This window comes from Enhydra lutris, unplaced genomic scaffold (genome assembly GCF_002288905.1).
Source record: "Enhydra lutris kenyoni isolate GAN:26980312 unplaced genomic scaffold, ASM228890v2 scaffoldscaffold80, whole genome shotgun sequence".
In the NCBI taxonomy this organism is placed as follows: Eukaryota; Metazoa; Chordata; class Mammalia; order Carnivora; family Mustelidae; genus Enhydra; species Enhydra lutris.
Genome location: NW_019154164.1, coordinates 4,823,340 through 4,849,022, shown reverse-complemented (window position 1 = coordinate 4,849,022; position 25,683 = coordinate 4,823,340). Strand labels below are relative to the sequence as shown.

Here is a 25,683-nt window from a genome sequence, read left to right as displayed (position 1 = left end):
GAGAGCAGAGAGCCCAATGCGGGGCTCGATCCCAGGACCCCGAGATCATGACCTGAGCCGAAGGCAGAGGCTTTAACCCACTAGCCACCCAGGCGCTCCATAATGGAACTATTTTAATTTTTATCACTGTGTGATATCGTTGGGGGAAGAGTATCAATCATTCCTATCATCTTTGTTTTATATGATTCTTCATAGTTTCCAAAGGGTCTTCACATCTTTTAGCCTAGCTGACCTTCAAAACAGCCCCATGAAGTAGACCAAGTGAAAGCTACATTACATTAGAAACCATAATAAGTGTCCTTGAAGAACAAGGCCCGCTATAGTCAGAGAGTCATCCAATGTCAGCGCTACAAGCACTCAGAGATCATCCACTATCACTCTTCATTTGACATTTTGGGGAACTAGAGCAGAAAGTGACTATACTCTGCATCTCCTGACTTTCATCATCCCCCATCCACTGACCTTTCACATATCTGTTGACCTACTCTGTCTTAGTCCAATAACATTCCAAAACGGATGTTCAAGGAGCAAAGAAGAAAATGCCAAAGGGCACCAGGGAAGAGCTAAAACAGTAAAGCAGTGAGCTTCCCAGCATAACTCAACACTACCAGGCACCTGGCACTTGTCTGCATGCTGAAGCCATGCAGAATTTCGAAACTGAACAGATCAGGGTTGGGGGAAGAGCAGAGCACTGTGATGGTGGCGACTGTGGTCTTCACTAGTCCCCTCCTTTGCGTTTCTAATTCACTCCCTCGTCTCACTTTGTTCTTACACACCTAGGAGGTGTCACTTTTTACCTCATTATGCTTCTTCTTCTTTGCTCTCTTTTCCCCCTTGCAGTCCATCCATTCTGTCCCCTCATTCTCCCTAATTGCTGAGCTACAGAGAAGGAACGTTCAGCAGAAAAGTTAGACATTTTTGTTTTTGTTTTTAAATAGGGTATTTAGGGGCGCCTGGGTGGCTCAGTCAGTTAAACATCTGCCTTCGGCTCAAGTCATGATTTCAGAGTCCTAGAATCAAGTCCCGCATCAGGCTCCTTGCTCAGTGGGGAGTCAGCTTCTCTCTCTGCCTGCCCCTCCCCCTGCTTGTGCTTGCTTTCTCTCTCTCTCTGACATATAAATAAATAAAATCTTTAAAAAATAGGGTATTTAATGCCCTTTTATCAAGCTCTAACAATGAGAGAATCTGTCCCTGTTGTAAATGCTACTCACTGCATGTTCTGGTTATGTGTATATAAATATGTCAAATTAATTTTTTTAAGATTTATTTATTTATTTTAGAAAAAGAGAGAGAGCATGCATGTGAGCAGAGGGAAAGGCAGAGGGAAAGGCAGAGGGACAGAGAGAACCCTCAAGCAGTCCATGAGTAGCTCAAAGAGCCTGACACACGGCTCAGGGCTCAATCCCAGGACCTTGAGATCATGACCCGAACCAAAATCAAAAGTCAGCCATTTAACTGACTAAGCTACCCAGACACCCCTAAAAATGTAAAATTATAAGCTGGTCAGGGCAAGATGACCTCCATGCCCATTTTCAAGTAAATATCACAATGCCACACATAGACTGAGGATGAGAAGAACCCGTGGTTTTTGATGTATTGCTAACCTCTCAGACTTCAGTCCAACGTACTTTCCAATCCCTTAACTTGGAACTGATTTTACTTTGTTCCTTTCAACAAATATGTTTAAAAGTGAGCCTGGTCAAACAGAAAAGGGTATTTTAGCTCTCCATCTCTTGATTGGTCGTATCTTGATAAACCCAATTTTCAAAGGCAAAGAAAAATCCCACTTGTATAGTTTTCCATTCTATTACCATTAAACATTACCCGATTCTCCCACTGAAAGGGTCCTACTGAAAGGGTCCTACACTGACTTTGTTTCCATGAGACAAGCACATGTGGTAAAAAATATGTTGGAAAAGCTTTGCACTACACTGCTGAAATCACAATTGCTGATTCTGTACTACAGTATGTATTAGAAAAACCACAGTAGATACAAAAAGGAAACGGCATCATTTGGGGATGGAAAAAATGCAATGGATAAAAGCCATGCAATTTAAATCTTAGTCACGTGACAAAAGCTCTGTTCCCCCCACAGCAGCAGAACTCGGCACAAATAAATGGCAGTCCTAATGATTGCTGGTAGAAGAGAATCTCTATGAACATGAGTTCTTTCATTCAGCAAATATTTATTCAGTGCCTGCTGTGTGCCAAGCATAGGTATACCTCTGGAGTGTGTTCAATCGCAGTTCTGTGGGACACCTTACTTCAGAGAAGTTTCACTGCACTACCTTGACATGATGGCCCTTCTAGGCACAACCCAGAACAACTAATGACAAGTGCGGATCTCATACACTAAGCCACATTTTAGAGATGTAAAACAAAAACCAACAAGAGAAGTGGGGGGGCACCTAAATTCGCAAGGCCCTACTACTTTTTGCTTTATAGGTATAATCCTCTTTGTAAAAGCAAAGCTACCAGGCTAATGGCCAAAACCCTACAGAAACTCGATGACTAAGTTTTTGACTCCTTCGTACCCACTTGTGTGTTATGGGTATAAGGTCATTAGACCATAAGCTCCATGAGGATGGCAATTGTGTGCATTTTGCTCACCACTCTATACCCAGTGCCTAGCATTCAGTAGCTGGTGAGTAAATATTTAATGAGTGAAGGAAAGCATAGAGGAAGGTAGTCTCAAGTTTCATATACATTTATTGGTAATATAATAAACACTAAAATGGCCCTACTGGTTTTACTTTATTAAAGAGCCAACATTGCCCTAGATGCCAAATATCCTTTTATTTATCAGCTTAAAAGAACTCTCTACTGAAATGTGTTTTCCCCTGTTTGATGTCTATGAAATGCTGTTCATTTAGGTGGTAATTGGCCTTTTTAGTCTTTAGTTAAATTACTGTGCATTCACAGTGCAGCACAGTTTGGCAACATTTTTCCATCCAAAACTCATAGACTGCTATAAATAGATAATAATTCACTTCCATGATAGAGTTAGCGTTGCTTTGATCTCCCAGGCCTTCTCTCCTCCCCAGGAAAACACAGATGCTTTGCATCCTGAAGGAGCTCAATGGCCTCTTATGTTTGTGGGATGATTATCACTATTTTGTTGTAGTTTGAAACATATAGGGACCCATATTACTAGTCTATTTTTATGCCTTTCACACCTTCTTATAAAGGAACATCTTACAAACTGGATGAATCACCCATGAGCACGGGCAGGCATAGAAAAAAAAGCACAAGATAACAGTCTCTCTAAAGGAACATGGGCCTAAAGAAAAAATCAGATATTGGTTCACAAATAAAAAGAATCCTTTACAAAATCCTATGCCCACTCTTCTGGTTCTCTGTCGGATGTCGGAGGAGAGAGAGTCCAAAGGGAAAAGGGAACTTGATGAAGATCAACCCCGGAAGCTATGAGAATGATCTAGTGGCAGAAGAGCTGACTCTGGGGAAGACCCATAGACCTCTCTCTGGTGGGGCTGTCCCGAGTATTTGTCAACTGAGAGGATCTAGAACCCACCAGGCTGAGAGGGGTTAAAGTATTAGTATGCACCAGCATACATTCTCTCAATCACATTAGACTTTCAAATTCCGAGGTCTGGTTTGCCTTTTATAAGGAATAATATTGGTTTAGAATGCTGCTCAGAGCCTGCTCCACAAACCTGAAAGACCAGGTTATAGTACCTCATTTTCTTTCGCTGGTGCCATGCCTTGTCCCTCCCCCGTGTAACTAAAAGCCACTTCTTAGATGTTGGCAAACAGCACTGAGGAAACTGAGAGAATATTTTCTGTGGACTTAACTTTCCTGGAAATAATTATCAGTGATGGAAAGCAAACTCTTCGTAACAGAATACAACGTCATTAATTTGTGCTCCACTAATGCAAAATTTGTGCTAATTCAAACAGACCGAGGCTGACTGGAAAAGAAGGGTCTGCTATGCTCAATAAATCAACCTCACAATTAAGGTTGTGAGGGAAGAACAGGGAGAGCAACTAGTTTCAGGACTTTAGAATTAGCCATCTCCGTGCACTGTGCCATCGTAATTATGAATCTTTTGTTTAGATGAAAAGGCATCTCTCTGGAAGATAGCTACTCAGTAGTACCCTCTTCACCCATTTTGAGCTATCTGTGGCATTACAACAAGCAAAACTACTTTAAAAAGTTCATTCTTTATTCATCATACTGACTTCCTGCACTTATTTTGAATTAGGGAACTTCTATATCCACTTCAGTGTGGCTTGTTACTCGCCGATGGTCAGAATCACTCTGAAGGACCTGTACGTACAAGTCTTATGGTAGGTCATTAAATGACTCAAAAATATGGTGCAGGCCTTCTGACAAGTTCAGTCACTTCCTGTCGGATCTAAAGAAGTTACAAATTCTTAATACTTTGGGTTACATCAAGCTGTAAAATGGGCGGGGTGGGGGGGACTTCCATGCCCTGAGGTCATAGCCTATGCACCAGAACAAACAAAATAAAAGGCAGAGCCACAACCTTCTTGGGAAACCCATAAAGTAAGTAGGAAACATTCAGTCATTATGAAACAGATATCAAATGAAAGCCCAACAAAGTAGCATTGCTGTCCAAAGGAAATATTCTCAGTGGTGGTTACTCCTCACACCTCCATACTGCTCTCATCTTACTCTGTGAGCATGGCTCACTGCCTTAGAGGCCCAGGCGCCTTGTCACAAGGACACATCTGACCATGCAGATTATATTGTGAGCTCCTGGATTCGTACACATCTCCCTTAAGCACAGCACACAGAACTAGCATATCACTGATGGGTATTCCACTAATTTCACTTGGTTTCAGGTGCTAAGACTCCCTCTTTTCATATATAGAATTGTAAATCAGAACAATAAGATTTTTTTAAAAAAAGGCTCCAAGATTTCCAGTTTCTGTAGAAACCTGGAAAATACCAGAACTACCAAATGTGTCCACTTAAGAAAATTTGGGACACTAACATTGATAGGGGTCCACAAGAATACTGAATAAAATAATCATAGGTGAATGTTCCAAAGTGAAATGCTAGCTGGTAAATTTTATAGGGAAAAAAATTCTGCGAAGTGGTTTTGGGCAAGAAAGTCTGTACTCCCTTTTACAACATGGGTCTCTCTTCATCAACTGGGTTGATCAGCTGTGGCATCTCTGTCATTGGTGTTAAGGGGAATAAGAAGGTCCACAGTCCAAAAATCATCTACAACTGGACCATAAGCTTGTGACTCTTAAAATGAGAAATTTTACTTTTAAAATTATGCCTGGCTTGGGCAACTATTTAAGGTAGCTGGCAAACACAGGGCACAAACCAATTGCTGGGCAGGGCAAGGCAGCCTGGGGTGGCTCCGGTTTGGGAAGGCTTTTCTGTGGAAAATCATAAACGGTATAATCTATACCTGGATAAAACCAAGCACAGACTATGAATTTTCTAAATTTTCTAAATAAATACTAAGAAACAAATGTAGTCATAACATAAATTCACTACTTAATGCCAGACTATTGTAATACATTAACATTTTTTTAAAGTTTGTGATCTTTTATTTGAAAAACCATTTTTTTGACTATGTCTACAACAGCAACAGCAACCACCCTGTCATTTTCACTGAATTTCAGGGCTTCTCTTCCTTTTGGAAAAGACAAGTGGACATCTGTACCTACAGGAGCTTTTTTTTTTTTCCTTTTCTCCCCCTAGGGAAGCATTTTAATCATCTCATGGTACTGACTCTTCATTTTCACTGTCCCATATGAACATTGCTCCAAACGTAAGTGACCCCGGCTGATACCTGGAAATGTTATTTTCTTTGTTAATGCAAATTACAGCAAGAGGGGCTGGATTTTTTGACTCCAGGAAACTGCCCCCACAGACAGCTCTGAGAATCTAGGCAAGTCAAGAGAGCCCAAGCATCACAGGGCACTCCTACACACATTTTAGAGGACCCCTTGGCTGGAATTACACCAATCTAAGTAAGTGTTTCAGAGTTAGAACATCACTCAGCGATGATATAAAAACAACTCTCCTAAATTGGAATCATATTCACAAAACATCTGGAAAGTTCCCCAAAGGAGAAGTGATTACCCAAAAGTATTGCTAAATAGATGGAAGAGAAGATGCTGACTTATATCATAATACAAAAATCAGTCAGTTTCCATTGTCCTAGACAAATCAACAGATGTGCTGTTTACCTTTAAGGAAGCCTGGAATCTATTTTAATTCAGCCTTGAAACCCAGACATTCTTAGGTAATAAGTACAGATATTTAAATTCCATAACAACCACCCAGTGTTTACAAACATTTATTTCTTTATAGCTTTCTCATCCACAAAATGTATATTTGGTTACAAAGAGGAATTTTGAGGGTTCAGCTGTACTTTCACAAATGTTATAACATCAGTGTTCCTTCAAGCAAGTGGTAGCCCTATAAAAAACGATCTTTTATTGTCTAAGCTTTGCTTGGTGGCATGGGCCAAAAGAAAACAGAGCTGTCTGGGTCTTGCTCCTCTACTGTCCTTATTACACGTTTACATAAGATAATATATTAAATAAATAATACTATATCGTGTAATAAGATATTAAATCATAGGCTCCTCTGTCACTACTCTGTCCTGAAAGGAAGTGATGTTCAATACATTCTTAATTTAAAAAGATCCTCCATAATCAAATTGAGAAACAAAAAAAGGAACCTCAGATGAAAGTCCAAATCACTTTGGCGTTAAAAATGACTGTTTTACAAGCAATGTGCCAAACATGTGCCTCTTCCCAGGCTGCCCATTAGCGGTGTCATCTCCCCGTCATGGAAGAAGGAACCTTTGGATCTGTCTGTAACTCATCTCTTTACCTCCCTCCCCACACACAGTCTCCTCTTGTTCTGGTGCTCCCATGCCTCTGTTCTGTGTCTCCTTACATCCTTCCTGCTACTAATCTAATTCACATCTGTAGCGTCTCTCTTTTGGAATATTTAAAATTAGCCTCCTAACTGTTTCTCATCCCTATCCTTGCCATCCCATCCTATATATAAGCAGCCAGAGTCATCCCTGAATGACACGATTACTCTGCTGAAAATCTTTCAATGCCAATTCGCTGCTTTGGGGCGGGGGTGGGGGGGTAAACTCCGGCCCCCATCTACCATTTTATCTCCCACTATCCTCACTAGAGCTCAAGCCACACAGGGTTACAGTTCTCCCCTGAAAAGCAGGCGCTGTTCTGTCTCCTTGTATTTGGCTTAGAAAGTTTTTTGGACACATCATGCATACCTTCTTCACATCCTCACTTTTGAATGTTGAAATTGAGTCTGAAATGTCCACAGATTCAGCTTAAATGTCAGTTCTTCAGTGAAACCTTCCCCCAGCGTGTGCAACCAGACCTGGTTTCTCTCGCTTCCAACAGTGTTGTTTATACATCTAACGTAGCGCTTACTATGTTCTTTGTCATTCCTTTGTGCACACGTCCCATCATCCCTTACCAGACTATACACTCACTGGTTGAAGATACCATGTATTACTCATCTTTGTACCTCCACAACCTAATCTGATACCTTGCTCAGAGTTATGTGCTCGATAAATGTAGAATTCAACTGAACAGACCTTATTTCAGCCCGATGTAACTGAGAAGCATGACTGTCAGGATTTATAATAAATTCTATCTTTAACTACAGCTGTGTTGTTATAATTGCTGCTTATTTAGAGAAAATACTGAATGCATCTTTCAATCAAGCTTTGAAACTATAGTAACTATTCTAAGTTTGAATTACCTTATTAAGAAAAGAAGTAGAACAGCAAGAACACTGAAATCTGTAGTAAAATAATGGCCATGAAGAAAGCCCTTTTACAGTAGATTCAGCTGAACAAGTTCAGCCAATAAACCACAAAGACAGTCTTTTTTTTTTAAACACAGAATATAAAAAGGGCAATATTAAGCATATTAAGGAAAACTAGCTAGGAGACACTGGGTAGAGCCTTAGTTCTTCTCAGTTAGTAACTGCTCCCTGCTGCAGCTGGATCTGGATCTTCTCCCACAGAAGGACTGAGTAGATTTGATCCCGCTTCATTTCCAAGTCTGACAAAATCATAACTTGGAAATGGCCTAACTACTGGCAATTGTTAAGCACAGTAAATCCCTTCTCCTTCTCTAACCCCCTCAGATGTCGTACATTCACAACATTTGTTTGAAACCAGATGTTTTGTGGAAATTAACACATTCCTATCAAAAGCATATCAACATATAAGCAGCACTTCTTTCCCGCCCCCCCCCAACCATTATATTGAACATTCTGCTTAATCCCCAAAGGGTTTATTCATTACACAGGCAGTCACTGCATAGTATGTATGGCCGGGGGAATGACAAGGAAAGTAGGGCTCAGAATAGGGTGGGATACATTCAGGAGCGAATATTCCCACAGCTGAGAATTAAAGACAGGATAGAGGCCATATCTCTCAAAAGGACTGTTAAAAAAAGGATTTTATTATTTGAGAGAAAGACAATGTGTGTGCATGCACAGGACTGGGGTGGGGGTAGGCAGAGGGAGAGGGAGAAGCTGACACCCCACAGAGCAGGGAGCCCGACAGGACAGGGGGCTCAATCCCAGGACCCTGGGATCATGCCCTGAGCCAAAGGCAGACACTTAACCGACTGAGCCACCCAGGCGCCCTTCAAAAGGACATTTTCAAACTTGCTAAATATAACGATACAAAGATTGTCACAATCCCCAGCCCAAAGCTTCATCCCTGGGGAAAGGGGGTGAGGTCCTGTTTCATTTGTTGAATTCAAGTTTTACTTCTGTGTCAATACAGCCTCTCTACATGATTTCATTAACAGAATTATTAAGGATAATTCACTAGATATTAATAAATGGCACAACATGAAAACATGATCTGGGATTGCTTACCTGAAACTTTGCCCCCCCCCTTGCCCAAGGTGTTCAGCCAACACAGGTAGATCATTTCTGACAAACTATCACACACTCACACGACCTTCTTAAGACTAGGAGCTATAAAACTTCACGAAATGGCCACCGCTCTCTTATAAGCAGTAAAAAATAAATAAATAGGTGAACACCAGTGCCACTGTGAATGAAGTTTCCCTCATGAAACAATTTCAATAGACCCTTGTGGCACCAGATGCTTGTAAGTTGCTACCGTGCACTACAAGTAATACACAGGATCTTGGGCTATTTCTGGTTTATTTCTGGTTCTCCATCTCATCTGCAGAATGAGGATGTGTAAGTTTTTCTGTGGGAGCACTTTAAAAAAAAAAGGTATATTTATCAATTTGAGAGAGTGAGAGAGAGAGAGAGAAGGGGAAGGGGCAGAGGGAGTGGGGAGCCCAATGAGGGGCTCAACACTGATCCTGAGATCATGACCTGAGCTGAAACCAAGAGGCAGACACTCATCCAACTGAACCACCCAGGCACCCCATAGTAGCAGATTTTAAACTTTTCATTTTTTTTTCAGATTTTATCTATTTGTGACAGAGAGAGAGCACAGGTAGGGGGAGCGGCAGACAGAGCAGGCAGAGGGAGCCTAATGATCCAGGACCCTGGGATCATGATCTGAGCTGAAGGCAGTCACTTAACCAACTGAGCCACCCAGGAGTCCCCATTTTTTTTTCAATAGCAGACCTTAACAGCTACAACTAGAATATCTTAAACATTTTGTCTACCTAAAACCTCTCATAAGAATGAAGTATGTCCGGGCACCTGAGTGGCTCAGTGGGTTAAGCCGCTGCCTTCGGCTCAGGTCATGATCTCAGGGTCCTGGGATCAAGTCCGGCATCAGGCTCTCTGCTCAGCAGGGAGCCTGCTTCCCTCTCTCTCTCTCTCTCTGCCTGCCTCTCTGCCTACTTGTGATCTGTCCCTGTCAAATAAATAAATAAAATCTTTAAAAAAAAAAAAAAGAATGAAGTATGTCCATCCTTTGTCAAATGACAGCTGATGCAGTTACACAGCAAAAAGTTCCTTGATCTAAAATTATAAATAGAAAACAAAATATAGATATGTCTTACCTTAGGTTATGTCTAGGTTCCTCCAAATGAAATCACTTCTGCAAATGAATTCTATTTTCCTATGATTTATCTGTCCAAAAATCTGTTACCTTCATCTCTCATTTCCTTTGCATAGGCCGTGGCTCCTGATACTTGAATTACCTTATGCGTCCCCCCCCTCCGTACACAAGGACGGCGGTATACTAAGGGAACTCGCTCTCTTATTCGAACATTTATTTTGATCGATGCCTAAATCCCCCACAGCTACTTAAGGTATGCAGAAGTGTGAAAAATTTAGCTCAGGTCCTTAAGGGACTACCAGCCTAAGTAAGGGAGAAAATCATGTGAAGAATTAAGCACACAGCAAAGCAAGATAAATAAGGTGCTCTAACAGAGGGACCAGCCATAGGTAATAAGCTCACACAGGAACAAGCAGTAACTCTGGGGGTTTGGGGAAAACCCTGGGTGGATCCTTTGGGAAACAGAAGAACTCTGCTGTGTGACACTGGAGAGCCATGAGTATTTACTAAGTTATTTGCCTGGGAAATAAAAAATGTTCTTTCTGGAAGGTCTTCTCAGTCTCAAACTTAAAAGGGGATACACCTTAGGCAAGAGACAGAATGGCAGCCATCAACTCTGACACTTGACAAGGTGGCAGAATGTCTGCTCTATCAGGCCTCGTCATCCTTTTCCTCTCACCTCTCTGACCTCGGACACAAGCCTACAAATGACGCTTGGGTGCCCTGGTTAGCCTGACATCCCGGAGACTCCGGACATGACTAACTCGTGGGCAGGCATCTGCAGCCGTTTGCTGGTTTCTCTTTCACAACATCATTAATTTGCCCTGTTGCCACGACGAGTCTGTGGTATGTGGGGCCTGGATATGTGAAATGACAACTTCAGGTGCTGGCAACATTCTTGGGCAATCCTATTAGGAGACAAGAGGCACGGACAATGTATCCAGCAATGCTGCCATTCATTTTACAATAATTACAGGCAGTATATGAATAAAAAAATGGAAAGGTATTTTTCTAACAGACTGTGAAATGCCTCTCTCCTGAAAACAGACTTCTGATGATGTGCTATTTGTTTCAGAAAAAGAAGTTTTAAAGTAGATCGAGAGCAAAAACAAGATACAATGCCTAAGGTTCTAGTTTTCATTACCGTTTACCTCAAATTTGAAAAAGATAATGTGACCATAAAAGACCTGTATACAATTTTAAAAAATACTTTAAAAAAACCTCCCTTGCTTTTCAGATACTCAGATCCCCAAATCCCAAATGCAATCAGAGACATAATCTGGATAATTTATTATTTTTCTTAAAAAAAAAAAAAAACCCTTCTGATTGTAAGAAATGTAAGCATGGTACAACAGACATAATCCATGTCCGAATACATCCAGTTCCTTCTTAAAATTCCTTTTTAATCTCTATGAGAAACATGCCAGTCATGGATATTTATCCTCCGTTTATATAGCTGTTTCTTGTTTTATGGTTAAGTTGCCCAAGAACGTCACCTTGCAAAAATGAAAACTAAAGCAATAAATTTGATCTAAATTACTTGGAAATTTGGAATCTGTTTCCTTAATTATAGTTTCTAAGGAATGGACTAACTTCTCACCCCTGAAATGCCTCCCCTTTTCACCAGGTGTAGAGAAGAGCAGAGCTGGGGCTTTTATCTACTGACCCTTTATGGGGAAGCCTTCCCTAAGCCCTTGCAAAAGTCAGAGTAGATTTTGGCCACTTGTACCTGACTGGAAATCTGAAGGCTGAACTCTTATCCCATGTAAACTTGCTGGGATGAGATGCGGATGTGGCACAAAGCAATTCAAAGCTCGGGGTGGGGGGGGTTGTCCCTGAGGAGATGATCTGTTCTGAAGGGACTATGGGGATTCAGAGTATCAACCTGGACCAAGAGCATAGCTGTGAAGAAAACAGGCACATGAGGGAGATGGCATGCTGCAGGATTCCAAAAGGAAAGAGGATCCAGGAGAAGCTGAGTAAAGATTGGAACTTAGGGATTGCAGGTGTGAGGGATTTTGGACTACTGAGTTGAGTAACTGAGTCCCTGCATGAAGAGAAGACTTATTCAGGGTGTGTGTGTTTTTCCTGTGAATGGAGGCCAGGGGATGCCGGTTGAGTTAGGAGAACAGATAGCTATAAGAAACTTTCCCAGAAGAGCGAGCGATGTCACTGGAGGAGAAAGCAGTATAGGCAATGGCTGGGAACACAGACTACAGAGCCAGATACAATCAGGTTCAAATTCAGATATGGTCATGTATTAGCTATGATTCAGCAAGTGACTTAACCTAAGTCCTGTTTTTCAATAGCTGTGGTAGAAGTGAAGTACCTTCAACATCACATATAATTGGCAAGATGAAATGAGGTGACTTACATAAAATACTTCGGATAGGTCCAAGACAAACACACAAAGAGAAGTTATGAGTGATTACTATAATTAGGAAACTTAACTAGCAGTATGTTGGAAGCCACGTTGGAGTAAAAGAGAAATCTAAGATAAGAATAAAGGTCATACATCCATATGTGTGTGTGTGTGCGTGTGTGTGTGTGTGTATTTGCTTTGGGTTTCACTTCAGGCTTGTCTCACAGATTCTGTTACTATGGTTGAATAGCTCTAAGGGTATTTATTCTTCATTTTAGAGAAATATGCCAAAAAGGTGACACAAGGCAGATAACTTGGGTGTTGAGACTTTATGTTACAAAATGACTGTTCTATTACAGGGTGCCCTGGAATGTTGTGCTTCCTAACATGAAACTAATAGAAATACATTTTCCTACTTTTATAGAGGCCTTCTGTTGTGAAAATTGCAGTGACAGTCCCAGGGAATGTCAGAAGACCTGTGTTCTAACTCTAGTTCCAACTTTGTACCAGGGACGGCTGGTTGGTACTAAAAGTTCTAGTACCCGTTCTATCTTGGAATCTATAGGCGCTCTGGCCCAGCCAATTCCAGAAGTCTAATGTAGGCAGTGAGAGAAGCTGCGGTGGTAGCAGCTTCAAAGGTTTCAATAATGGGGAGCCAGTTAAAATTGTTAAAGAGTGGGTGGATGGGAGTCAGTTGTAAAGCTATGTATCTTACCACTCCTCAACTTCTAAGGGCTCAGACATTACTCAGAGGGTAAGTTTAATCACTGCTGGTTAGTGTGGCTTTCTACAAAGAATAAAGCACTAAGTATAGGCCATTTTTTACTTCTGGCACTTCAACTAAAGCGATGTGGTAACTAGAGATGGGGCAGTGGGTTTAGAGGTGTTTGAAAAGTAAATGGTTTACTTAACTAGTAGTGAGTTCCCAGTCAATGGAGATATTTGGAGAGGAATTAGATGCCCATTTCCTGGGAGATTTTAAGAGAAATTCCAGTAGCTGATAAGGGTGGGACTGGAGGATACGTAAGGATTCCTTCCAGCTTGAGCTTCTTCAATTGTTTCTAGAACCTATCCCAAGAGATCAACCCTATGTTAACTTGCTTTCTAAAGTGTTCTGGATAAGGACCCCTACCCCCTAGATTGGTCTAACTCCAGTTGGCTTTAAACTACCCCTCTCACTACCAGTCGGAATCAGAAACTTATAATAGCTCAAGTACAGCTGCAGTGGGGAACGATGACAAACATAAGCTGACAGAAGCGGACAGAAAGGAAGAGAGTGGAAATGGTCATTGGGATCAAGTTGCTACAAAGTAATGAGGCTGTTTTCTATTTATTTGCCTTGATGTGGCTTGGTAAACTACGGCTGAGGACAATTTCAAAAGGGAGAGACAAATGCGGAAGGTTAATTATTACAAACCAGTGTGTCAAGTTGTAATCACAGAGGCCTGAACAAAGTGCTGAGTGAACACAGAGGCTGACCAACTTTCCTCTGGGAGTGTCAAGGAAATTTCATAGAAGTAATAAGCAAGCTGCATCTTGAAGGATAGGTAGTGACTGGGTAGAGGTGGAGAGAGGCGTGGCTGGCAGAGAAAAAAAGGTTCAAAGCCAGAGAGACATGAAAGACATGTATTTGTGAATAATTGTGCATGGCTGGAGTGAGAGGTTCGAGACTTGAAGGCCATGCTTTTTTTTTTTTTTTTTTTAAGATTTTACTTATTCATTTACAAGAGAGAGAGTGTGTACAAGCAGAGGGAGCAGCAGACAGAGTGAGAGGGAAAAGCAGGCTCCCTGCTCAGCAGGGGGGACTCGATCTCAGCACCTGGGATCATGACCTGAGCCGAAGGCAGTCACTTAACCGACTGAACCACGCAGGCATCCCGAAGGCCATGCTTCTTAAGGATAAGAGTAGGGACACCTGGATGGCTCAGTCAAGTGTCTGCCTTTGGCTCAGGTCATGATCCCGGGGTCCTGGGATTGATCCCTGTGTCAGGCTCCTTGCTCCACGGGGAGTCTACTTCTCCCTCTCCCTCTGCCCCTCCCCCACTCGTGCTCTTTCTCTTTCAAAAAAATAAATAAGGTCTTTAAAAAAAAACCAAGAAGGATGGGAATATGACATGGGGAGAGAGGCAGGGGCAGGCAGAGGGTGATGGCACTGTAAGGCATTAACTTCACTCTAACTGAACTAGAGCTTTTGGAATGACTTTGGTTTTTACCCTAAGCAAGATGGAGACAGAGGGAGACTTCTTGTCTCAGGCATAAGGATTAACAGTAACTGAGGAGAGTTCCATCCTGCCAATGGGTGTGGTGTTCATAGTCAGCATGGCTACTGGGATAGAATTAACTATTTGGGAGAAAGCTCAGTGTTGTGTATTCCAAATGTAGCATGTTTCCTATTGCTGAGATGAGGCTGAAGTTTTGGGTGTGGTACAGGGTCATCCACATGCACTTATCTGAGCCCCCTTGTGAGTGGGTGCAGTCTATGTTCAGCTAAACGAGGCAAACTGGTGTAAATGGGGTTTGAACCCATGACCTCATTAGCAGTGTAGTCTAACCAGCCGCTCTGTGTAGTTATTTACTGTTCTTATATGCAACAACCTCTCTGCTCATTTCTGAGGCGTAGCAGACTTCTCCCAACCTAGGTAAGTAAATCAACCCCCCTTAGCTAGGGAGCAACAGAAGGTCATCTTAGAAGAATGGCTTTGGTTTAAAGGAACCTGAAGAAGTTTTTTTTTTTTTTTAAGTTTTTCTTTTAATTCCAGTATAGTTAGCCTACAGTGTTATATTAGTTTCAGGTGTACAATAGAGTGATTCAAAAATTTAAGAGACTCTCCTCCTATCCTCAGTGAAGTAGGAGTAGTGGGAACTTTCTAAGTCAGCTTTGTGGACCATAAAGAGCAGTTCTAAAAAGTAGCTGGGTAAAGCAACAGGAAGTTGAGTTCTGGGCAATCTCGTTAATTAAAGCTTCTGACGAATTTATTTTTATGGCTTTTCCTAATCTTTTCTTTCATCACTGGAAAGGGCACAAAAGTTGGCATATCAACATCTAAACTTAAAAATGAGGGCTAAAAATGGGGATAATATCATGCTGATCTAATTTGAATGACGAAGCCTATAGTTCCAATATGTTTATTTACAGGATAGTTTCATGAGCTGAGGTTAAAAAGTTCAAAATTAATAAAAATGAGCTTTCTGAACATGAGACAAGTTGTAAATCTATACTTGCATGACTTTACTGCATTTTCCTCACTTTTAAATTTTAAACATGTGGAAAATGCAAATTTGATGCTAATCATTAGAGCCTCATTCTCAATAGAATGTATTAAACACCATTTCCCATCTCTAAAAATTCTTAGCACCCATGAAACTCTTGTTCCAATAGAACTTTTTAAAAAGTTACCATTTGTCCATGCCTATTTTATTATATAGTAAGGGTTCTTAAATTTCTTTTGTAAAGAAGCAGCCCAGATAATGTGGCTCTTTAGAACAAGACTTTTATATTGAATATTTGTTCTTTACTTAAAAAGTGAGAGAGAGTGGCGCCTGGGTGGCTCAGTGGTTTAAGCGTCTGCCTTGGACTTAGATCATGGTCTCAGGGTCCTAGGATCGAGCCCCACATCGGGCTCTCTGGTCGGTGGGGAGCCTGCTTCCCCCTCTCTCTCTGCCTGCCTCTCTGCCTACTCGTGATCTGTCTCTCTCTGTCAAATAAATAAAATCTTTTTTAAAAAGTGAGAGAAAGGTAAAAAAAAAATCTGGAAGTTGCTTCTACAACAAATATATCTACGACTCTAGATAGAGGGCTAACAGTAAGTGTTTAGCCTTTAAAGAACTAAAAACTGTTATCAATGATGAAAAGGGAAGTTTTCCAAAGGCTACTATTTTGGATATCCACATCTTAAGTAGTTTAAAGTTTGAAGGAAGGGCAAAGAATATGGAGGAGGGCTTTCTTTCTTTGCCTTTAAAGGAAATCTTTGAAAAAGTATTTTCTCATGCTTATAAAATAGGAACTGAAAATTGAGTATTATTCGCTGCACAATGCCCCAACATTCAATTATTTTAAAGTACTCAAGTTACTACCAACATTGTCCCCTAGAAGTGGTAAGAACATATTATTTGTATGATACTCTAGACTGGAATCATTGCCTCCAGTGTTTATTGATATAAGCATCTTATTCTTCCAGGACACTAAGATACAAATCTCTTCTCTCACACTTTCAGTTCCTCATGATTCAAATATGTTAGATCCTTATAAGTAGACTCAATATTTATTTTGTAAATGTTCAGACAAAAGTAAATATATTGTTAAATGCCTCAGTATGATTTTAGACCGCATCTAATATAATAATGATTTCATATAATATTTGTGTTCTAATTTATCTTTACCACTTCAGTCTTTCATCTGAAAAAAAATGAAGAATATCTCAAGCAATGATTCTCAGAAAAGGAAGTAGATATCAATTTACTGAACTGAAACAAAATATGAATTCATTTCCATGGGACAAGAGAGAAATGGAATCTAAACTATTAATTTTTAATCTTCTTCATTTGCCAAGCATCAGAGCTATAACCCAACTGGTTCTAGTTACTCTTTGGTGAACTCTGTGTGTGCATGTGTGTGCTTACACACTCTTTTAAATGTGCTCTATTTCTGAGGTTTTAATTTTTTCCATAGTAAGTTCAATTTTCCCTTCAAAATACATGTTATGAACCTCTCAAAAAATGCAGTACCTTGTATGTGGTACTTTGATATTAACAATTGATACACATCCCTGGAATTTAGGACCTTTTTGTCCATATAGGACAAAAACAAACCAAAAAACGGTAGTGTTTTGCTTTTACTCAAGTTGAAAAGGGATGGGACAGATTACATACTTTCATAAATTGCTTTAAATACGGTTCTACTTTTATTACAGACACAGAGTATCTGTTCATCCAGTGCCACCTCTGACTCTTTGGCAAAAACCACTTCCTATCTAGGACCATAAGTATTTATATAACTTATCTCTTCTACTATATCATAAATTCCTAAGGCAAAGTTTAGACCAGATTTGCAGGATGGACTGTTTAAACACGATTAAAGGGGAAACGGCAACCTCCCAGGAACAAAGCCATGAAGTTTATAGATAGCTTAAGAATAGGGTCAATTTCTTGTAGTTTACCATCTTATGAAATGCAAGAACCCAGAGCTCTGACGTCGCAAAAGCCTATTTTCAGCTTCTCTCGCACCTTCACCTTTTTACAGATGGCCTTTTCTGCTTTTCTCCTCAAAGGCACTGTGCCTGTGGCCCTTAAAGCTGAACACAGGGATTCCAACTGGAGATCTGAAGATCTGAGAGATAGGATAAGGAACTGGAGTCTGACATACTACACTGAATTTCTGTGATAGTAGGTGCTCTATGAATCCCGATAGTTCCCTCTAATTCAGGAGCCATTACCCATACTGGGAATGGTTATTGCTCTTTAGTTTCTCCTTCCACATTCTGCTGGCCATTTTTTAGCCACATCTCTGTACATATAGCACAACCATGGAACAATGAAAGAGTGCATTAAACTAGTGGCTAAAAAGAGGCTTCTAGATTTCCACAGTTTATACTGAGTCATGCCACCTTATGAATAATTTTGAGTAGAGGGTACAAAATGATCTAGGTTCCAAACTACACCTTAAATTAAATGTTTATGCGACCTGAGAAACACTTAGACACTGAAACCAAGAAATTGTACAAGTTTTAGAAGTCAGGCCTGCCTTTTGTAAAATTGCAACAAAATGTAGACTGCAAATTAAGCTAATTAATTGTGCATACTGTTTTTGATACATCTAATTTATTTCTCCAAAAAGTGTATTTTAGCTAGGACTCTTGCCACCGACACTTGCCAAAACTGGTCTGGCCTAAGCACCTCCAGAATGAGCCCCATGACAACAGTGTACTTAGAAGTGACTCAGGTATAGCTTTTCTTTTCATGAGAAAAATCGATCTGGGTGATGCTATCATAAGCACTAATATTAAATGAGGGGGGGTTGTTTAAACCCCCTCATTATTCTCAATGAGCCAAGTCCAGTTACCTAAAATAATCAAGAATAACAATGATCACAAAATAGTCCACTCTGAGAAGGAAAAATATAATTATGCTGCTTACAATGGTTTTAGCCTATTACTGCCTTAGAAAATGACTTATTATAATACTAAATATAAAAGCGAATTTGGTTTACAACAAAGCTAGTCACCCAGAAGAACCCAATCTAGCCAGGGCCTTTGAAAATAATAAAGTAGGTCTGTCAGCTATTTCTAATAGCTCAAAAATCCTAATAGAAAATGAACATTTGTAACACAGAAACAATCGTTCTTTCTCACACACACACACACACACACACACACACGCACACACCCCTCACTCACACAAAACAAACTCCAAAACAAAACACACCACCTTTTATGTGGTCCCCCTGTTCCTTAGTAAGGAAAAAACCTCCATTGTTATTTTCTCAGAATTAAGTAATGCAACAAAGTGGCATAGTTCAGAATCAAGCTCCAGACGCTGCCCACGCACCTGCATAATCACTTCACCACTGAGAGGTCTAAATCCAATAAAGTAAATGAGAAGAAAAGAAAGTCTTTTAAGCTTGATGACAGACCACATTTCTGTTTTACAAAATAAGAACACCTCTATTATTCCCTCATATGTTCTGGAAGAATTACCACCAACCTGAATTTACATAAAGAATCAGACCTACGCTTTGCCGGGCACCTTACTGACCAAAATTTTAAGGAATCTTCTTTGTCTGAGACGTTTGTATTCATCTATATGAGTCATGATTCTCTTCCTATAAAAGTATATACTCTAAGTACTAAGCGAAAGGATTGATAAGTTTGCCTCGGCTTTCTAACATGTAATAGCCAGAAATGCAAGTAGCTTGGCAAATACTAGATATTGTTCTTCTTCAATTGGGACAAAGAATATTTCTACTTGGAAGGTCTGACCACGAATAAATATAGTCATTTGTGGACTTGAACATGTCACCATGGATAAACTTCTATCAGTAATTCTGAGCTCTCCATCCTGCTACTTGTTTGCTCTAATCTTGCCTGCTTTTACCCAGAGTCTCCAAGGACAAGGAAGGAATAGTATCTTCCATAGTTCCATGTTATAATTCTCACAAAGTCTTTCTGCTGCAGACACAGAAATTATACATTTTTATAATTGGGAGGAAATCAGCCTATTTATAAAGTTTGAGTTCAGCCTTAAATCAAAGTTTCAATTAGGAGAACATAAAACTTGACTATGGCAAGTGTCTGAATTTTAAGACTGTATTTTATAAATAAAAACATAATCTACAATAGGCATTTCATTTAAAAAGGACCTGGTCACTTTAGATTTAGGTTTTGGAGATTAAGGGACCATAAACAAATTAGATCATTGTCTTCTGTAAAATGGTTAGTTTTTAGAATGGAAAAAAAAAAAGCAGTACTCAACTGGATATGTGTATGCCCATGTTCACAGCAGCATTGTTTTCAATAGCCAAGAGGTTGAAGTCACCCAAACGTCCACAGACAGACGAATGAATAAACAAAATGTGGTAGATATATACAATGAAATATTACTCAGCCTTTTAAAAGGAAAGGATATTCTAACATATGTTACCACATGGGTGAACCTTAAAGATACTATGCTATACCAAATAAGACATCACAAAAAGACAAATACTGTATTTCACTTATATGAGGTATATAAAAGAGTCATATTCAGAGACAGCAAGTAGAATGATGGTTGCCCGGGGCAGGGAGGGAACAGCAGGGAGTTAGTGTTTAGTGGCTACAGAGTTTCAGTTGGGAAAGATGAACACATTTTGGTTATGAATGACGGTGATGGTTGCACTTTAATGTACAGAACTGTACACTTAAAATTGGTTAAAATGGTAAATTTACAATGGTAAATTCCAAAAAACATAAATTTCATGTTATATATATTTCACAATAAATAAAGGTATATCCGAGTAATATTCTGAAAACAACAGTCTACCTAATCACAGATGAAGACAGTGAAAAGCCAGATACTCTGATAATTTTTTTAAAATACCTCTCTACCTGGTGAGTCTTTAATTTCACAGTTCATTTTTTGTTTTCATTTGATTCCATTTGTAAATTTTGTGATTTATGGGTTTTTAAGATTGAAGAATGAACTCCAAGAATCCCTAATTGTCATGTTTAAAAAAACTGTATTCTTCTCAATGTCTAGTCCATTATTTACAGGTCCCAGAGAATGCAATTTCCTATCACACCAAAGTATATTTTTGTAATAAGCATTGTCCCTTTTTTCAGTATCAATCCAAGTCAGTTTTCCTCTGACTAGTCTATACAACCCTGTATTATGTATTTTTTATAATTCCATCTGCAGATTTTCTGGAATTTAAAATAATGTTCCAAAATTTCAGTCTTAACTCCTAGCTAGATTTTTGTGACGAATTATCGATCCATGACTTAGACAATTTGTAGTAACTCTCTTTTGAGCTCACTATTTGCATGACAAACCTGCAAAACATAATTTCTCAGAAAAAAATGGTTTTGTTTTATCTCAAATGTCTTAGTTAAGGGCTTAGAACTTTGCAGTCAGATGGATTCTACTGCTTACTAGATGTGTGAGGGGATAGATTATTCAAATTCCATAAACCTCAGTTTCTTCAGTTTTAAAATGTGGTACTGATACCTAAGAGTTGTGAGTAGCATGTATATAAAGCTTCTCTGCAGTATCAACATGTAGCAAGTTTTAATAAATGGCAGCTATTAATAATAATACCATCAACAGCAGAAATGGTAAATGCCCCTTATTAGACTGAAAGGCATTATGTGGTGACTTTTCTAAAGTTGACTCTGTAGTTTCGACTCTAAGATGAATCTAGAAAAAAAGAACAACTGTATATTGTAAGACGCATTTTCTTTTGTTCATCTCTTCCAAATAACTTCTTTCTTATTGTCATGTAAGCAAAAAGAATCAAGCCAAACAGAAATGAAACGATTGGGTATGAACATGTGTATACACACACACACAAACATACGCATCTAGTGTGCCGTACACTATTTCAGGAAGTTGTATAAAAACATGAGGGAAAAAAGTTGAAAAATGAACAGGAAGAGCCATAGACTACAATGAGGGTAACCATGTATACAAATGTCAGCAAATTTTCAAGCTGAGCTATTTGATGGATTCATTCAGAATCACATTATTGTCCCCAAAAACCCCACTATAATTCCTCTGGTAATATCCCTAAGAGACCAATCTGCAAGTGTGGAGAAGTTGAGTATTTCATCCCGTCTTACCACTATAGGCAAAAGAATTTCAGATTTTCTTTAAACAAAACCCAAGTGCTGCTACAGTCACCACCACTAAGGATTTTCTAAAGTATATAACATTTGATACTGGGATTTCTGCCACAGTGTCATTACAAAGTACAAAGGGTTTCTGTACTATCCACCTAGACTCCCCAAACATAAAGAAAAATGGAAATTTTATGACAGACTTGTAAATTTCTGAAAATGTGTTCCTTGGGATACTGATGGCATAAGACAATGAATGGTGTGGTAGGATAAAAGGGTTCTCGGGCACCTGGGTGGCTTAGTCAGTTCAGTGGATGATCTCAGGATCCTAGGATCTGGGATCCAGCCCCACATCGGGCTCTCTGCTCAGCAGGAAGCCTGCTTCTGCCTCTCCCTCTGCCTGCTGCTCCCCCTGCTTGTGTGTGCGTGCTCTCTCTCTCTGTCTCTCTGTCAAATAATAAATAATCTTAACAAAGAAAGTGTTCTGTGGTCAAAAGAGTTGAAGTTTGGGAAACGCTGCATTCTAGATCTCACTCTTGGAGATTCACAACACTATTAACATGAAAGGTTCTGAGAAGTCCTGCAGTGAGCACAGCTCTTTAAATTGGCTTAACCAGTGTTCCCCAAATTTATTTAGCCATAGGATCCTTTTTTCCAAGCAATAACCAAGGAACCAAAGTTCCTCATAACTACTTATTTTAGGAAATGTGTCATAAATTGCCTTTGATTAGCTATTAAAGGAGTAATTTCGTATGTACCAGTCCCAAAGAGGTAGTCACTGGCAGAATTTGCTGAAGTCCCAAAATTATCCGCAGTATTTCATGTCAAGAAAAAAAATCTAACTTGATTAGACTAGACTTTACACTATCTTTAGCAAGTTCAATTCATTTCCAGAATATGTGTTTTGACCCCTTTACTGCTTGTATGTTCTTAATCAAGTCCAAACACTCAATTCTAATGCCTATGCAAATATAAAAAAATGAAGGTGACCCTCCAAAGCCTTTGTTTTCCTTTCCAGGTTTCACTGTAAGCTAAGAAAACCCTGTACCTGTGAGCTGCACCTTCAAATATAAGAATGCTAAACTCGGTTACCAGCATTTTATTAACTGGTAGCACAAGCCACATTTATGTAACCCTAAAATAAAATAATGAATGTTCCACAATGTTAATCCAGAAGCAAAGTAGTGACTGAGTATTATTTCATTCCCCTAACACCTCCCTAACATCCTTATTAAGTATGTAAAACAAAATCCTGTAATTACTACTTTAACTACTAGAGGTTAAGCAATGTGCCCCAAGTACCAATAGTCAGCAAGGACCAATTTCTTGCTGGACAGATACTTGTGTATATTACAACTATAGAAACTGTATCAGATAATCACCCTGAAATATGAAAAACAGGAAATTCCTTTACTAATAGCTTATTATTTAAGGAATTTTCTTCTTTGAAATAATTTTGGAACCTAAATTGCTAGAAATCTAAACTTGAACCAAAAAAAAAAAAAAAAAAACAGATGGCATGCTCGATAGCTTTTTGTGAGTTCGGAAATTAAAAACAAAGTCTTAACAACTGCAATGAGGCATTCATTACTTTGTCCTTGTGTTAGAGGAAACAAAATAAGTAAGCTACAATTAATTCTGGGTAAAGCGTGAATGTGAATGATTACGCTGCCAGGCTGTGGCATCCCTTTCTTCCAAGGTTCTCCCCTTCACTACAAAAGTACACAAAAGTGTAGCAACATGTGTAAGATGACAGATTTCAACAATTCTTAAAAAGCCTAACAGAGAAGACACAGTGTTATTATGGAAATAATACATTTTGGTAAGCCATTGACATTTGGGTACTGACTTTCAAGTTACACAAAATAAGCTGGCCTCTGAAGGAAGACACTTTAAAACATCTATGGCAGAATACATGTAATCACAGTATTTTATATTATGATAATATAGCAATAATGTTTTATCAGAGATAAGGCAAATGGTTGAAGAGAAGGAAAAATCTGATGTGAAAGAAGTCAAGAATGTTAGCAATTTAGTAAAGGCAAAGGAGTTAAAGTAGCAGGTTCAAGTCTTATAAGTTTTTTTTTGTTTTGTTTTGTTTTTAATGTAGAAGCAGAGGTAACAAAAATTGATCTTCACCTGGTAAGTGTGTACTCCCTGAGTCCTGAATGCAAGTTCATGGCAGAAAAAGTACCTATGCATCCACGCAATCTTTTGTCTCGACCGATCTTCCATGTTACAAACAGTGGGCTGTAACGGAAGATAAAAATAGGGTCAATCAATCAATTCAACTCAAGCAAGTTATTTATTGGATATTTTTTATACGCAGGGTTAGATGCCTGAGATATGGCTGAGTCTAGCCCAACGGACTGCATTTAGCAATTATAGCTGGAATGATTGAGGGGAACCTATATGTGAGGCAGCACGATAAATGTTTTAAACAAATTGTCTATATCAATCCTCATCAACAACTCTAAGAGTCTGAGTAATGCTATTACCACAGTCCTATTTTACAGATGAGGTAGTTCCACAGTTAATACATAATGAAATCGGAACAGCAACCTGGACAAAGCCTTAACCAGCATGGTGACTGCTTGAGTCCTCATTTAAACCTGTTTAAAGTTACTGACTTTAGTCGAGTTACTGACTGATTCATTAAGTCTAGTTTAGAAAAACAACAACAACAAAACCCATAATTTCAACAAATACTGAATATCTCAGGGCAAAGTACTGCAAAAGGTTACAGGAAATACAAGGTTGCCCAAAACACCATGGTACCTCTCTAGAAGGGAGGCGTGTTCACAACTAACTCACAGGCAAAAGAAATTGAGTGCTATAAACTAAGTCCGAAATGCCATGAATGAACCTACAGGGACAGAAGAAAATCTGATCAACTCTGCTTCTCTTCAGCTTGGCCTAGAAAAAGGGGTAGGGTTTGGAGAGGTAAAGGGCAAGAGCAAACATTAACAATAAGATAAAAATAAATACTCTGAATAAATAAAAATAAGACTCTGAAACCAGAAAAATTATTTTAGTTTTTAGATAAAAGTATGGCCAACAAATACAATCTCTCAAGCATTAAATACAATGGCATCAAGAAATTTGTATAGTTTTAAATGAAGTTTAATATAGTAGAGGTTTGGATCTGGCAGCAAACCAGGGATAGCCTTGATTAATGGTTGATTCTAGAAACAATTCTAGTTAGAAACAACTTTATATGTCAATTTGTATGAAATAAATTAATTTACACATTTTAGCACATTGTGTAAAAAGGATAAATACCCTACAGTTGGGGGTGGTTCGTGTTAATGTGAGTATTTACAGTATTATGGGTAGGATACAGTACAATTCTGCTTTCTAAAAATTTAAATTTTAGGGGGACATACCATAGGTCATGTATTTCTAATAATATGCTGTTGAGATGGAGAGCACATTCTGTATTTAAAGTACTCTCTAGTCAGTCATCAGCAGTTGAGTGAAAAGATCCTGTTCAAGTACTTCAGTCACCCATCTCAAACAATTAAATATGCAAAGTTCTCACAGGTGGCCACAACATCAGACAGGTCCCAAAATAAACAATGTATACAAACCAGGAGCAGTGCTAAGAATTACCTTCTTCCAAGAACCAAATTCTCAAAGGCATTGAAAAAAATGACCATAAAGCCAAATGATTGTCGATGTTAGTATTCAAGTGTTGGATGACCTACATTAAAAGTACGAAGATAAAAAGCAAAAGAGAAATTCCAGGTTTTCTGCTTTCCACATCATATGTACCTGAACACCTTATAACTTGAGATAAGATACTGATGCTCCACTTAGAGCATTTCTCTAATTGTTCTTGACTAGGAATTATCAGGAAGACAAGAATTAGACACATTCATACAAATACTACTACCTAAAATCTACACACTCTATTTTTTAAAGAGTTTATTTATTCATTTGACAGAGAGAGAGAGAGAGAGAGAGAGCACACAAGTAGGGGGAGTGGCAGGCAGGGGGAGAAGCAGGT

General features: G+C 39.2%; 1 protein-coding gene across 2 annotated transcripts in view; it reads right to left on the bottom strand.

Moving 5' to 3' along the window:
* The window catches only part of LOC111160968 (Alport syndrome, mental retardation, midface hypoplasia and elliptocytosis chromosomal region gene 1), a 112,809-nt gene that overhangs the window by 35,561 nt on the left and 51,565 nt on the right, over window positions 1-25,683 (bottom strand). The window contains exon 2 of one of the 2 annotated variants that reach the window (XM_022524374.1): window positions 23,814-23,924. The exons of the other annotated variant lie outside the window; for it this stretch is intronic. Within the exon in view, the coding sequence (XP_022380082.1) occupies window positions 23,814-23,924 (111 nt within the window). The remainder of the gene's footprint in view (window positions 1-23,813; window positions 23,925-25,683) is intronic. 2 annotated transcript variants of the gene reach the window in all.